The 16,449-nt window shown below is 42.2% G+C and overlaps 1 protein-coding gene across 1 annotated transcript in view; it reads left to right on the top strand.

Moving 5' to 3' along the window:
* Nucleotides 1–16,449, top strand: part of CENPP (centromere protein P) — a 247,032-nt gene that overhangs the window by 50,232 nt on the left and 180,351 nt on the right. The window contains exon 5 of the mRNA XM_069476278.1: nt 12,939–13,035. Within this exon, the coding sequence (XP_069332379.1) occupies nt 12,939–13,035 (97 nt within the window). The remainder of the gene's footprint in view (nt 1–12,938; nt 13,036–16,449) is intronic.

Genomic DNA, 16,449 nt, shown 5'->3' on the forward strand with positions numbered 1-16,449 from the left:
GCCTGGTGCCTGTCTGTGGTCTATTAGGAAATGAGCCACCCATCACTGCCTAAGCTCTGTACCATCCCCCACTGCAACCGCCACACCCCACCACCCCACTGCCCCAGTCTGTGGAAAAATTGTCTTCCATGAAACCGGTCCCTGGTGCCAAAAACATTGGGGACTGCTGACTTAGAGTATGTTTCGGAAAGTTAATGGGGCATCCCACTGTGTGCACAGCAGTCATACTGGTAGAGAACAAGAATGGCACCTTTTCTTTGCATGTGTTTGCTGGGTGTCAGGTAGGGCTGGTTGACAAAGCTTCCTTCCACAGTCTTTCCAGCAGGAGCACCCAATTGGGAGGTGAGGGCACTGCTTTGCCTTCTTTTGTTCATTGCTGGCAATGCCAGTTAACAGGCTTCACACCCTACGTCTGTGGCAAAGGTGCCTAATAGGGAGCAAAGGGGGCACAACTCCTCTTTGGCATTATGGTTCCCTTCTGGAGAGCCTCCTTGTCTCATCTTGCTTGATCTCCACTGGATAAAGGGTGTGGTCTTAACCCTGGGCTTTTTTTTTTTTTTTTAACTGAACCCTTTGGTAATTCTGGGTTGCACACTACTCTAGTGTCCAGACTGGGATATACGAGAGGTAAAACCATACCACAGGGAATTCATCTCCAGGTCCTCCCTTGATTTCTGAAGACTTTACCTATTCTGCTTTCTTCTGTCCACATTTCAGAGTTTCTGATGTTTGCCTTAGGTGTTATGTCCATGGTTTTAAGTTATAGTTAAGGGAAGCGTTTGGATGAGATGTGCTTACTCTCTCATGACTAGAATAGGAACACACCTCCCATAGGCAATTTATTGAATGAATAAGTGATACATGGTTCTTGTCCTCAAGTTGCTCATAGTAGTATGTGGCTGGCAGTATTAAAATACGTATAATACTAAGAGAATTAAGATACATTCTGTGAGAACACATAGGCAAAGGAATGAGATTGTTTCTAGCTGTTAGGGAATAGGTTAGGTGGTGAGGTCATTGTTCTGAGAGTGGTTCTGTGACACCAACTGGATATCCTGCAGTTCAGTTCAGTTCCTACACTAACAGACCCCACCGGTTATGGGCAGAGTTCTCCACAAGACTACGTCCACTTTAGATGCCAGCTGCAAGTATCAGGGTACACCTGCACTTATAGCTAACCGGCTATAAATTCGGGAGTTCCCACAACACCCTCAGGTTCAATAATTCTCTAGAACTACTCACAGAACTTACTGAAAGTACTATACTTATAATTATCATTTTATTATGAAGGATACAATCCAGAAACAGCCAAATGGAAGCAATGCATAGACCAAGGTCTGGAATTGGGGGAGACACAGAGATTCCTTGTGGAATCCAGGCATATCACCTTCCCAGCACATCAGTGTATTCATCAATGAGGAGGCTCGCCTAAGCTCTGGTGTCCAGAGTTTTTATTGGGGCTTCATTACATAGCCATGATTTTTTAAATCACTGGCCACATGATTAAGCTCAATTTCCAGCAACCCTCTCTTTCTGAAGATCTTGCACATTCAAAGTTCCAACGCTCTAATGACATGGTTGGTCTTTCTGATTGACAGCTCCCGACTTGAAGGTATCTAGGCACCACTATGAAACATCTCATCAGCATATGAGGGCTGTCTGGACAATATCTAGTCATTGTTAATACTATTTTTCATATTACATGCCTGGATACTTTCCAGACAGCCCTCGTAAGAAAGACACTCCTATCTCTTGGGAAGTTCCAAGGGTTTTGAAGCTCTGTGCCAGAAACTGGTACATAAATACTCTTTATTTTTTATTATTCTTTATTATACCGTAGTCCTCAAATACACTTTAAGGAGAATGTGGACTTGAGCAATTTGAATGTTGGGTAGATTTAAACATTTGAAAATGAGTTCTTTGTAGATTCTAGGTAATAGCCCTTTGTAGGATATGTAGTCTGTGAATATTTTCTCTGATTCTGTAGGTTGTCTGTTTACACTGTTCATTATTTCCTTTGCTGTGCAGAAACTTTTTAGTTTAATTAAGTCCATTTATTTATTTTTGTTGTTGTTGTATTTGCTTTTGGGATCTTAATCATAAATTCTTTGCCTAAGCCAATGTCTAGAAGAGTTTTTCCCACATTTTCCCATCCAAGTACTAACCAGGCCCAACCCTGCTTAGCTTCCGAATCAGACGAGATGGGCGTGTTCAGGGTGGTATGGCCGTAGACTTTTCCCACATTTTCTACCAGAATTTTTACAGTCTTCAGTTTTAACATTTAAGTCTTTAATCCATTTTAAGTTAATTTTTATATATGGTGAGAGATAGGGATCCAGTTTCATTCTTCTGCATGTGGTTATCCAGTTTTCCCAGCACAATTTATTGAATAGAGTATCTTCTCCCCAGTGTATATTTTAGTCTGCTTTGTCAAAAATCAGTTGGTCATAGCTATGTGGTTTTATTTCTGGGTTCTCCATTCTGTTCCATTGGTCTATGTGTCTGCCTTTCATGCTGTTTTGATTACTATAGCCTTGTGGTTATTCATGCTCTTTTTTGATTCCACATGAAGTTTAGGATTATTTTTTCTAGATCTGTGAAAAATGATAGTGGTATTTTGATGGGGATTGCATTGAATCTGTAAATCACTTTAGCCACATTGTGAATGCAAAGGAAAGGTTCTTTTTTTTTTTTTTTTTTTTTTTTTGAGACAGAGTCTCGCTTTGTTGCCCGGGCTAGAGTGAGTGCCGTGGCGTCAGCCTAGCTCACAGCAACCTCAAACTCCTGGGCTCAAGCGATCCTCCTGCCTCAGTCTCCCGAGTAGCTGGGACTACAGGCATGCGCCACCATGCCCGGCTAATTTTTTCTATATATATTTTAGTTGGCCAGATAATTTCTTTCTATTTTTAGTAGAGACAGGGTCTCACTCTTGCTCAGGCTGATCTCGAACTCCTGACCTTGAGTGATCCTCCCGCCTTGGCCTCCCAGAGTGCTAGGATTACAGGCGTGAGCCACCGCGCCCAGTCGTAAAGGAAAGGTTCTTGAAGAAAATTAAAAGTACTACCCCAGTGAACACACAAATGATAAGAAAGTCAAACAGTCTTATGGATATAAGATATCCAGATATGGAAAAAATTTTAGTAGTCTGAATAGGAGATCAAACCAGCCACAATATTCCTTAAGCCAAAACCTAATCCAGAGCAAGATGCTAACTCTCTTCAACTTTATGAAGGCTGACAGGTAAGGAAGCTACAGAAGAAAAGTTTGAAGCTAGCAGAGGTTGATTCATGAGGTTTAAGGAATGAGCTGTCTTCACGAGGTAAAAGTGCAAGGCGAAGCAATGAGTGCTAATGTAGGAGATGCAGCAAGTTATCCAGAAGATCTGGTTGAGATAAGAGATGAAGGTGGCTACACTATACAACACATTTTCAGTGTACAGGAAGCCGACTTATGTTGGAAGAAGATGTCATCAGAACTTGCATAGCTAGACAGGGGAAGTCAATGTCTGGCTTCAGAGCTTCAAAGAACAGGCTGCCTCTCTGTTAGAGACTAATGCAGCTGGTGACTTTAAGTTGAAGCCACTGATAAAGGTTACCATTCCAGTGATCCTAGGGCTCTTAAGAATTATGCTAAATCTACTCTATGTGTGCCCTATAGATGGAACAATAAAGTCTGGATGACATCACATCTGTTTATAGCATAGTTTACTGAGTTATTTATTTATTTATTTTTAATTTTTACTTTTGAGACAGAGTCTCACTCTGTTGCCTCAGGTAGAGTGCAGTGGCATAATCACAGCTCACTACTACCTCAAGTTCCTGAGCTCAAGTGATCCTCATGCCTCAGCCTCCCGAGTAGGTGGGACTACAGGTGCAAGCCATAACACCCAGCTACTTTTTCTATTTTTAGTAGAGATGGGATCTCCTCTTGCTCAGGCTGGTCTCAAACTCCTGAGCTCAAGCAGTGCTCCTGCTTCAGCCTCCCAGAGTGCTAGGATTACATGCGTGAGCCACCACACCTGGCCTACTGAATATTTTAAACTCACTGGTGCAACCTGCTGCTCAGAAAAAGAGGTTCCTTTCAAAATTTACAGCTCATTGACAATGTACATCGTCACCCAAGAGCTCTGGTGGAAATTAATGATGTTTTCATGACTGCTAAGATAATATCCATTCTGCAGCCTGTGGAATCAAGGAGTAATTTGACTTCAAGTTTCATTATAAAACAAATACTTTACATGAAGCCATAGTTGCCATAGATAATATAATGATTCCTCTGATGGATGTGGGCAAAGTCAATGGCAACCTTTCTTGAAAGGAGTCATCATTCTAGACGCTATTAAGAACTTTTGTGAGTTATGCAAGGGAGTCACAATATCAACATTAAAACAAGTTTGGAAGTAGTTGTTGCCAGCCCTCAAGGATAACTTTGAGGGGTTCAAGAATTCAGTGGAGGAAGTAACTGCAGATATAATAGAAATAGGCAGAAAACTGAAATTAGAAGTGAAATATGACTGCAGTCTCACGGTCAAACTTGAATAGATGAGCATTTGCTTCTTATAGATAAGCAAAGAAAGTGGTGTTTTGAGATGGAATCTACTCCTGGTGAAGATGCTGTGAACATTGTTGAAATGACAATAAAAGATTTAGAATATTTCATAATTATAGTTGATAAAGCAGTGGCAGCATTTGACGAGATTAATTCTAATTTTGAAAGTTCTACCACGGGTAAAATGCTATCAAACAGTATCACATGCTACAGAGAAATGTGTCAGGAAAATAAAAGTCAATTAAGGTCACAAACATCAGAGTTGTTCTATTTTCAGAAACTGACACAGCCACCCCAACCTTCAGCTACCACTACGCTGATTAGTCAGCAGCCATCAACACTGAGGCAAGACCCTCCACCAGCAAGAAGATTACAACTTGCTGAAGGCTGAGATGATCATTAGTATGTTTTAGGAATAAAGTTTTTAAATTAAGGTATATACTTTGTTTTTTAGACATAATGGTATTGCATATTTAACAGAGTCCAGTATAGTGTAGACATAACTTTTATATGTATGGGGAAACCAACATATTCATGAGACTCACTTTATTGCAGTATTTGATATATGGTGGTGGTCTGGAACCAAACTCCCAGTATCTCCAAGGTATGCCTGTGTACAGTATGAGCAATGAGTTCTACTGCAACTATGGACTTTAGGTATAGATAACGATGCCTCAATATTGGTGTATCAGTTGTAACAAAAGTCCTGCACTGCTCCAGGATGTCCATCACAGGGCCACTGTGACCAGAGGAAAGGGGTGCGTGTGAATGGTCTATATGTTCTAGTCAATTTTTTAAAACCTGAAACTGATCTAAAAAATATACTATACTTAAAAATACAGACAGAAACAACTCCCCTTTAGTCACCTCCTCCCTGACCGCCATGGTGTCAGATTCTCTCTTCTCTCCATCCATGGGCCTCCTTCAGCCTGAGCCCTGGTGCCCTCGGGCCCCTAGACTGGCTTGGGCTGATGTTTTTCCCATACCCCTCTGGAGTAAAGATTTTGAGGGCCATCCCCTCACAGGGACTTCCAGGGGACCAGCAAGGGGGCCCTGAGCCCGTGGGACACAGAGATATATGAGAGTGAGATGCAGTTTAACATAGTCTAAGGTGGTGAATTGATGTCTCCAACAGACCCGCCCTCTGTAGAGGCAGATTTCTGAGAATGAGTTTGGAGACTGTTCCCAGGTCCACCTGGGGAGGCATAAGCTATGGATGGCAGGGCCACCCAAGAGAAAGGGCCTGGGTCACTATGTCCCCTCAGAGCTGAGTCACCACATCCAGGATACTTGGATTGATAGAGGGGACAATGGACCTGCAGAAAATTCTTTTTTTTTTTTTTTTTTTTTGAGACACAGTCTCTCTCTGTTGCCCGGGCCAGAGTGCCATGGTGTCAGCCTAGCTCATAGCAACCTGAAACTCCTGGGTTCAAGCGATCCTCCTGCCTTGGCCTCCCAAGTAGCTGGGACTACAGGCATGTGCCACCATGCCCGGCTAATTTTTTCTATATATATTTTTAGTTGTCCAGCTAATTTCTTTCTATTTTTAGTAGAGATGGGGTCTCACTCTTGCTCAGACTGGTCTCGAACTCCTGAGCTCAAACGATCCACCCGCCTCGGCCTCCCAGAGTGCTAGGATTATAGGTGTGAGCCACCGCGCCTGGCCCCACAGAAAATTCTTGAAGACCCTGCTCCAAGTTCTTACGTTTGAAATCCCAGTGTCTAGGTTAACACCTCAGTTGAGACCTTTCATTCCTGTGGCTTTGTGTGTGGGCACTGACCAAACATAAGGAGAGAAGGAGCCTCAGAGGAGGCCAGTCCCTGCGCCCTTGGGAGGCAGGACCAGGCTTCCCTGCAGCAGAAGGAACCTGGAAATCAGGCTATTGGGCCTCCCCCAGGGACAGGGCCACCACACTGCCCTGACAGGATGGTGTGCAGACATGGGGCTGTGGTATGACCTAGCTCTGACCCTCTAGCTGTGCTGTAGGGCCAGGTGGGCCCTGGGTTGTCCCCAGCTATGGGCTGCTATGAGCTCTTTCCACCTCCCTCAAGACACTACGTAAGTAATGTCACTTTCTATTTGCGGAGCAAAGTGAGGGACATAGTTTACTAGAACATGGGCGGCTTCCCTTCCTCCACCCCAACAGATGCTCTGCCATGGTTGCTGGGCACGTGTTTGTGTTAATGACAGAACAATCTGTAGGGGTCAGTTGTGGCACACAGGGCACTGGCAAGTGGAGGCAGAGCTGCCGAGCCCTTCGGAGCCACGAAGGGCCTGCTGCCCACACCCGAAATGTCTCCACAGCTGGTCTTGGGCCAGCTGTGGGCTGTTCTGATGATGATGTTCAAAAGCCTGGGACAAGTGCCAGGAGCGGTTCTCTGAGCAGGTGTTGGTGTGCACTGCTCTGGTGGCCTTTATAGTGAGGAGAGGCATCTCAGGAAGATGAGGGGAAGAGCCGGCCAAAAGGGGTTCAGCCTGCAGTAAGGTGGACCCACAAGCCCGAGCCAAGACTAGGCCGACGCCAAAGGCCAACGCTGGCCCCCCATCAGCCATGGTGGAGGACAGTCCTCTATGGCTCCAAACCCTCTGCTTGGCAGCTCTAAATGGAACGAGCACATATTCTTTACAGGACATGGCTGACTTGCTTAACGAAGGAGAGAAAAGCCAGCCTCCTGAACTTCCCCACGTGCTGGACACACAACACGTCTCAGTCGCTTCACAGCACAATGGAGATCTCCAGAAGAGGACCGTGGCGGGTTTGGATGACTACAGGGACCTTCAGCAGCAGTGTGAAGAATGGTCCCAGCAAGTCCAGGACCAGGGGAAGAAGGGAAGGCTGGAGAGCGCAAAGGCAGTAATGATCCAGGCCGAGAGTGGTCGAGTGAGACGACGGTCATCCCTGGCCCACACCCTGCTCAGCCCCCTGCAGCTGCCCAGCCCTGTGAGTGACCATCCAGAGGATGTGGAGGTGAAGGGAAACAAGGAAGCAGGACAGTCTGATCACCCACTGTCTCCACCGAAGTCCCTCTGAACAGTTTCAGTGACGATGGTGACTTAACTGCATGCTTGGAAAGTCCTGAAGAGGAGATTGGAGACGTAGCCGGACAACTGTGTGAAGAAACCTGAGGGAGAGAAGAGCTGGAAGAACAAATTGAAACCCTGCAAGCCCAGGAGGCCTCTCTGCAGGAGACAGTGCGCGGCTGGACAGGGAGCTCCAGGAGCTCGAGCTGAGGCTGCAAACACCAGCTGCTTTGGGGTGAGAACATGGGATGGGACCTGAGAGAAAATTGACGGAGGAAGAAGTCCACTGCTCAGAGATGGAGAAGAGACTCGCCACTGTGTCAGTAATGATAAACCTTGCTCGGCAGACAAAACACATCGACAAGATGGCTGAGAACCTGGCCCTGGAATTGAAGACGGCCACTTCCTTTTATCAGAGGGACATCCACTTCCATGAGTGTAGAATGCAGGACAGCTTGATGACCGCCGTGTCCACTGAGTGTGACATCAAGTTGCTCAGGAGAGAAAACAACAACAACAGGCAGAAGCTGGCTGCCCTCGAGACCACGTTCCAGCCTTTCCCGAGTGGCCCTTTTGCTGCTCGGGCTCCACCCACAGCCCACAGGGGCCCGGAGGTGCCAGGGAGACCGTGGGCCGTCAGCTCCCCCAGAAGCAAGGAGGGTCGCCCCCTGTGAGCACTCAAGGGTCCAGGGCGACCTTCTGGTTTGATTGTGCTTCCCCTGCAGCTGGGTCCTGCAGGCCACAGCTTCAGCAGAACATCAGCCGGTGCTTCTGCCTCTGGGGGAACCTTTCATTGAACTCTTTTTAGTTAAGTTCTTTAATTCATATTGAAATTATTTTTAATAAAGTTTGATAGCATTATAATTGTAAGGTAGTATTTTTCAAATATAGACCGTTTAATATAATTCCTGTGCATACTGCATTTCCACATGTCTGGACCCTGTAGAAGTACATAGTATTGTATTTTGATTTAGATAAAGGGCCCCGCTTATGTAAACATCGGTGAAGTTTGACAAGGATAGGGTCATTTAAAGCAAAGTCCATTTCTGTGCGCTGTGAATGGTTATTAGAAAACAGTATAATTTACCTGAATAAAGTTTAGTTGTAAATAACAATGCAAAAATAGTCATAAACACTACTGCCACACCATTTAAAGTCCATCATATTTTTATTAGTCTCCCTGTTTGTAGAAAAATTGAGGGAGGTTGGTATTTTGCAACTATTCTTACTTTGTACTTTAAAAAAAAAAAACTTTGTTTTTTTAAGGATATTTAGTATTTGTTATTTAAACGTTTGAAAAATCAGTTTTCCCTTGATGGCGAACTCTCTCTCTCTCTCTCTCTCACACACACACCCCCCACCACAATGCAGATGCAGGCAGTCTTAGTTGTTATGTTAAACCTGAGGAAAATGTAAAAATAAAGATAGCTGGGAATATTGAAATAAGGTTTTAAAATAAATAAGAAGGGGAAAGTCCTGCACACTCAATTTGTACATACCCCAAAGACTTCTACATTATCTGTACACTAAAAGATGGTTACGTCAGGGATAGGACGGGAACTCAACAGGACACTCTGCACCCCACGCGTGCAGATGCAGAGACTGTGGTGACATTGCAGACCCTGCCTTGGGGCAGGGCCAAGGGCAAGGACAAGGGGTAGTGAGGGGCCCAGACCTAGCCATGGGACAGCTTCCCTTACCCTAGGCCTGAAAGGAGCTGGTATGGTCTGAGCCCAGGACATAGCTGTTCAGGGCCCTGCAACTCTGCCCCTGCCCTCACTCCTGCCATCCCCCACTTCACTGCTGGGGCACCGGTCACCAGCACCCAGAGGGCCCGGGCCATGCAGAGGAGTCAACTCAGCTGAGCAGGCCAGAAAAGGGACAGGCCACTGTGGAGCTTGGACGGCACCTGTGGCTCTGTGGAGCCAAAGTGTGGGTGTTGCTATATCCCTGCTCATCTCTAGCGTCCATGGGTATCTGAGCTTCTGCCATGTCTTTAGTATTGTGGCAGGTACTTGGGAGGCGGTGATGGCAGAACAGCCCTAGGAGGCCCAAGTACCACAGAGCTCACATCCTGGAGAGGGGTGGGTGGATACTCAGGTCCCAGGGACACACAAGGGTAACACACGCTCTGCAGACTCTTAGGGCAGGGCCAAAGGCAGCCAGGTTGGCTGCAGACCACTGGGAGAGGACATGTCAGCTAAGATTTGAAGGCCAGGAGGTGGCAGGGAATGTCAGGGGAACATTCCAGGCAGCAGAATAGGTGGAATCAAGGCCCAAGAGCTCAGCTTGGAGGAAGATAGAGTCAGAGGAAGATGAGGAAGGGGAGGGGAGGGGACACTGTGATGTGCCTTCAGAGGTCTCTCTGGCTGTGGGGGAATGGGTGTGAGTGGGCACAGGATTTGGGGAGGGTCCTGACAGGGCCTTGTGAGAACACAGGGGGCTCCCCTGGGGATGTCACCAGGATGGAGAAGTGAGGTTTGAGGGCATGTGAGGCAGGGAAGAGATGTGAAGGATGGCACTCTGAGGTTTCCCACTGACCCTGTGTGGGGTCGGGACTGCCTTAAATCACCCCTCTTGAAACTTCTGCAGGAGACTGGGAATGAGGCAGCGAGGTAGGCTGTGTCATCCCCATGAAGCAGGTCTTCTGTGGAATAGTGTGGGTAAGACATGGTCATCTGTAACTTCCCCTTGGTGTCCGCAATCCCTGCTGACCCATTACCAGGTGGTCTCATCTCTCAGGTGCAGAGCCCATGTACATCTGTGCAGGGGCGCTGTTGCCAATTCTCTGAGATGGCCCAGATCCACTCCATTGCTCAGCCCAGACCCCTGGGATGCTCTCCTGACAAGTGCTATTAATAGTTCCTCCCAGTTGACATCCAGTCCATTTCTTGTCCCATAGATCCTATCTTCTGTCTCTCTTCTCTTTTGTATCAACATCCTGGTATTTCTTGGGGCAGTTTTTCCTGGACCAATCCCTTTTATGGAACCCCTTTCACTCCTTCCCCCTCATCTGTATCCATGAAGCAGCCAGATTGGACCTTTAACTCAGGTAAAGGCCTACACTTGTAAAGCGTAAGGCCAGCACCTGACGTGTGTGATGAGTATGCAGCAAACCTTGTCCTGGCCCCATCTCCCTGGCTCTGGGGCACGAAGGGCAAATGTCCCAGTTGCCCTGATTGATGCTTGGTTTGTATCTGGCATATTATAAAGAGCTCCCCTTTTCAGTCTTAAAAGTGTTCCACTTAAGACAATCAATTAGGCCGGGCGCGGTGGCTCACGCCTGTAATCCTAGCACTCTGGGAGGCCGAGGTGGGCGGATCGTTTGAGCTCAGGAGTTCGAGACCAGCCTGAGCAACAGCGAGACCCCATCTCTACTAAAAATAGAAAGAAATTATATGGATAGCTAAATATATATATAGAAAAAATTAGCCGGGCATGGTGGTGCATGCCTGTAGTCCCAACTACTCGGGAGGCTGAGACAGGAGGATCCCTTGAGCTCAGGAGTTTGAGGTTGCTGTGAGCTAGGCTGACGCCACGGCACTCACTCTAGCCTGGGCAACAAAGTGAGACTCTGTCTCAAAAAAAAAAAAAAAAAAAGACAATCAATTAAAAGGTCACAGCCTGACGTGATGACTCACACTGTAATCCTAGCACTTTGGGAGGTCGAGGCAGGAAGATCGCTTGAGGGCAGGAGTTTGAGACCAGCTCTGAACAAGAAGGAGACCCTGTCCCTACAAAAAATGGAAAAATTAACCAGGCATGATGGCGCATGCCTATAGTCCCAGCTACTAGGGAGACTGAGGCAGGAGGATCACTCGAACGCAGAAGTTTGAGGTTGCAGTGAACTATCATGATGCCACTGTACTCTAGTCCAGGCAACAGAGAAAGACCCTGTCTCAAAAAAAATTAAAAAAAAAGATCACAAGATGATGGCTTACCTCAGTTAAACTTTATCACAATGTACCATTTCAAAGTATATATGTAAACTCATAACACATGAAACAATAAAACTTCTAGAAGAAAACATAGGAAAAACTCTTCTAGACATCGGCCTTGGCAAGGAATTTATGACTAAGATGCCAATGGTGAATATAACAACAACAAAAATAGATAGATGGGACTTAAGTAAATCAAATACCTTCTGCACAGCAAAGGAAATAATCAACAGAGCAAATAGACAACCTACAGAATGGGAGAAAATATTCATAAACTGTATGTCAGACAAAGGGCTAATATCCCGAGTCTATAAAGAACTCAAAAAAAATCAGCAAGGAAAAAAAAACACAAGCCCATCAAAAGATGAGCAAAAGACATGAACAGAAGTTTTTCAAATGAAGATAGACAAATGGCCAAAAAAATCTATGAAAAAATGCTCACTATCACTAATTATCAGGGAAATGAAAATTAAAACCACAGTGAGGTACCACCTTACCCCTGTCAGAATCCCCATTACTAAAAAGTCAAAAAACAATAGATGTTGGCACAGATGTGGTAAAAAGGGAACGCTTACACAGTGCTTTTGGGAATGTAAACTAGTACAACTGCTATGGAAAGCAGTATGGAGATTCCTCAAAGAACTAAAAGTAGACCTACCATTGAATTCAGCAATCCCACTATTGGGTATCTACCCGAAGAATACATTTGCATCCAAATGTTTATCACAGCACAATTCACAATTGCAAAGATTTGGAACCAACCTTGAGTGCCTATCAACTGATGAATGGTTAAAGAAAATGTATATATATATATACCATGGGATACTACTCAGCCATAAAAAGGAATGAAATAATGTCTTTTCCAGGAACTTGGATGGAACTGGAAACCATTGTCCTAACTGAAGTATCTCAGGAATGGAAAAACAAATACCACATGTTCTCACTTATAAGTGGGAGCTAAATGAGGGCTATATATGGTTGTAAAGTGATGCAATGGATATTGAAAACTAAGAAGGGGTGAGGGTGGGAGGGGATTGAGGGATAAAAATCTACCTGTCAGGTACAATATACACTATTTTGGTGTCGGGTATACTGAAAGACCTAAGTTCAGCATGATACAATTCATCTGTGTAACAAAGAACACTTATACTCCATAAATTTTTTGAAATTAAAACAAGAAACCACCTGACTTTAAAAACTTAAAAAAAAAAAAAAAAAAAAGGAAAAGAGCATTTCAGGCTGAGAAAATACCAATAGCAATCAGTATTAGCAATCACACAGGAGGGACATAAGTGCAGGGTTCAGTATATAGAACTCAAGCAAGTACTTTTTTAGTTTTCGTGTATGATAGATGAAAAATAAAAAATAAAGCTAGATTGGGTCTATTATTTAATAATATTTATTACTCATAGAATCTTTTGTTCCCACAGAGCAGAAGAAAGAAGAGATCTGTTCATGTTTTTCCGAAGCCTACATTTTTTTGTGGAATGGTTTGAATATCGTAAACGCACATTTAAACATTTCAAGGTAAGATCTAAAGTCATTGACTTTAAATATATATGTAAAATGAAGCTGGTGTTAATTTGGGGATTCAACCATAACATTCTTAAAGTTTTCCAACAATAGAAAATATTTTTATTGGCTTCTGGAATTTGCAATTATTTAGAATAAGGGGAGGAAGAGTGCCTCTGTGCAAATCAGTGAATAATTTATGTTGTGGAATATCTTGAAAGAAGATAGTCATTTTCTAATTTACTTTAAAATGCTCATTTTGAAAAATCAGTCTTTCAAGGATACTTGAAGTAAAACAATAAATGTTAATAAAGAAGATAATCAGCAGATTTATCATGTAGCAGCATAATCTTAATTTCCTGAGCCAGACTCTGTATATTCAACTTCATAATTGTTTTACATTTGGAGTTTAAATATTGAAGCCTGATTCCACTGAAGTAATGCTTCTTAAGTGTGATGTGAGTACTTTAAAGTACTTCTTTTTATTCCCTTTGTTTGATTTCAGGCATAACTAGAATTATGTTTGGCTTCATTGTAATCTCTCAAGACCTATTCAGTTGGATGGCATCAAATTATTGACAGCAATGGTCCACCCAAAAACCAGTTCTGAAAGAATCAACATAAAATAATATTTCAAGGTTCAGGTTTCCTCAAAAGCCTGAATAGGTCATAACTATTGTTTTTAGGCCTGATACTAACTCTCTTTTATTTGGGGTTCTATTCTTTTCTACTATGGTATTTGTTCTGTTTGGTTGAGGTAATAAAATGGGTCAAGCCTAGGATTTTCTGCACAAAGAAACTTGAGCAGTTTGTGTACTACAGTCCCTTGAGTTCTCATGATTTTGTTATATTTTATCACAAGTAAACAGTTAAATATCTCTATGTTACAACTGGTAAAATACAATAATGATTGGGGACTGTGCTGGTAGTTGTGGTAATGAATGAATCACCTAATGTTGCTGATTCCTTATGCATTTGATTGGGTAGTAGAAAATGTGAGCTCTAGCCCCCATTTCCAAGGCTGATTTGACTCTAGGTGCATTTCAGGCTGGTGTAGAAGTATAATTGGTTTAGTTTTCTATGGAGGATGGAGCACTTCTGTAAGCTGGTCTTTGCTGGTGATAACATTACTAGGATGGAAAAAAAAGTCACATTTTTCTGCAACCATCACTACTATCCTCCAGAACTTTTTCATCATCCCAAATTGAAACATACCCAGTAATCACTAACTCCCCATCCATTCCTCCTCCTGGCCCCTGGTACCACTATTCTATTTTCTGTTTCTATAAATTTGACTCTCCTAGGAACCATATATAAGTGGAATGTTCTTTATATCTGTCTTATTTCACTTTGTATAATGTCCTCAAGGTTTATCCATGTTGTAGCATGCGTCAGATTTCCTTTTCTTTTTAAGTCTGAATAATATTCCATTGTATGTACATACATATTGTTTATACATTCATCTGTTGATGGATACTTGGGTTGTTCCCACTTTTTGTCTGTTGTGAATAATGCTGCTGTGAATGTTGGTGTATAGATGCTTGTTCATGTACCTGCTTTCAATTTTTTTAATTGTATACCTAGAAGTGGAATTGTAGGACCATATGGTAATGCTATGTTTAATTTTTTGAAGGACCATGTACTCTTTTCTACAGCAGTTGTACCATTTTACATTCCCACCAGCAAAGTGCAAGGATTTCACCTTCTCCACAACCTCTTCAATACTTGTTATTTTCTGTTTTTTTAGTAATAGCCAACCTAATGGGTATGAAGTGGTATTATATTGTGGTTTTGATTTGCATTTTCCTAATGATTAGCGACATTGAGCATATTTTCATGTGCTGATTGGCCATTTGTATATCTGTGGAGAAATGTCTATGCAAGTCCTTTGCCTAGTTTTTTAATTGGGTTGTTTTTTGTTGTTGAATTATAGAAGTTCTTTGTATATTCTAGATAATTAATTTCTTATCAAATATATGATTTGCAAATACTTTCTCTATCTTTTTACTATCGTGATAGTGTCCTTTTATGCACAAAAGTGAATTTTTCAAATTTATTTTAACATTTATTTTTATTGACAATAATTGTAAATAGTCATGGGATATTCATAGTGATGTTTTGATACATATAATGTATATTGATCAGCTCAGTGTCCTTTCCCCACTGAATGGTCTTGGTACCCTTGTTGAAAATCATTTAACCATATATGCAAGGATTTATTTCTAGACTGTTTACTCTATTCCATTGGTCTATATGTCTAAACTTATGCTAGTGCCATACTGTTTTGATTACTGTATCTTTATAGTAAGTTTTGAAATTAGGGAATGTGAGTCTTCTATCTTTGTTCTTCTTTTCAGGATTTTTTTTTTATTTGGGGGTCTCTTAAAATTCCATATAAATTTTAGGGTGGTCTTTTTTATTTCTGCAAAAAGCATCATTGGGGTTTTGGTGATTGTGTTCAGTCTGCATATGGTTTTGGGTAATATTGTCATCTTAACAATATTAAATCTTCTAATCCATGAACACAAGATGTCTTTCCTTTTATGTATGTCTTCTTTAGTTTCTTTCAGCAATGTTTGTAAGGAATAAATCATTTTTAATTTTAATCCTCTATTTCTTTAATTATTAGTGGCAAGAATGAAACATTATTTGATATTAATATAATGGAATCAGCATATTTTTACTTTTTCTAATTTTTCCCCTGATATCTTGTGGATCTTGGTGATATAATTTTTCTTGTTTATTTTATCTTATTCTTATGATTCAAGGTTGTGTATATGAAGGTGTAAGGTTACCGATGTTCCTATGGTCTTCTTATCAGAAGTCCCAAAATTATTTCTTTAATTCTATAACTAAAGAAATTAAAGACTTTTTATCAGTGCTTTTTCTTCCTGATTGTTATTTTGTTTAAAACTACTGGCTTTAAAATATTTTTAAATTTGAGAGTTATTTTATAGTGTTTTTCTTGGTAAGTTTTATCATAAAAAGAACATAGACATTATTCTTCTGAAAATTATACTAGAAACGTGACAGATATCTCCTCTGACCACTTTCCCTAGTCTTGGTCTTGTTACTGAGCCCTACTTTATCAAGTCTATATTTTCAGATAAAGTTAGAATTTATTTCCATCAATTTATTCAAAATTCTGATAGTCTCAATATTCCATTTTTATGAATAAAACAGGAGCCCTATATTTAGATGGATTTTATTTTGCAATGTTTATTGTATTTTCAGTTCAAATGTGCTCACTTTTGTGCTAGGCACTCTGAAATTATAAGTCTGTGTTTAGCACTGTCAATAAGCTTTCAATCATAGGGAAATGAGGCATTCACAAAAAATAATGAGAAAGCAGTATAATAATTATGATCATTAGTCACCAAAATAAGTGACTGAGTTAATAATCATTGTTAGAGTAATAATTGTGGCCAT

The sequence above is a fragment of the Eulemur rufifrons genome, chromosome 7 (assembly GCF_041146395.1).
Source record: "Eulemur rufifrons isolate Redbay chromosome 7, OSU_ERuf_1, whole genome shotgun sequence".
In the NCBI taxonomy this organism is placed as follows: Eukaryota; Metazoa; Chordata; class Mammalia; order Primates; family Lemuridae; genus Eulemur; species Eulemur rufifrons.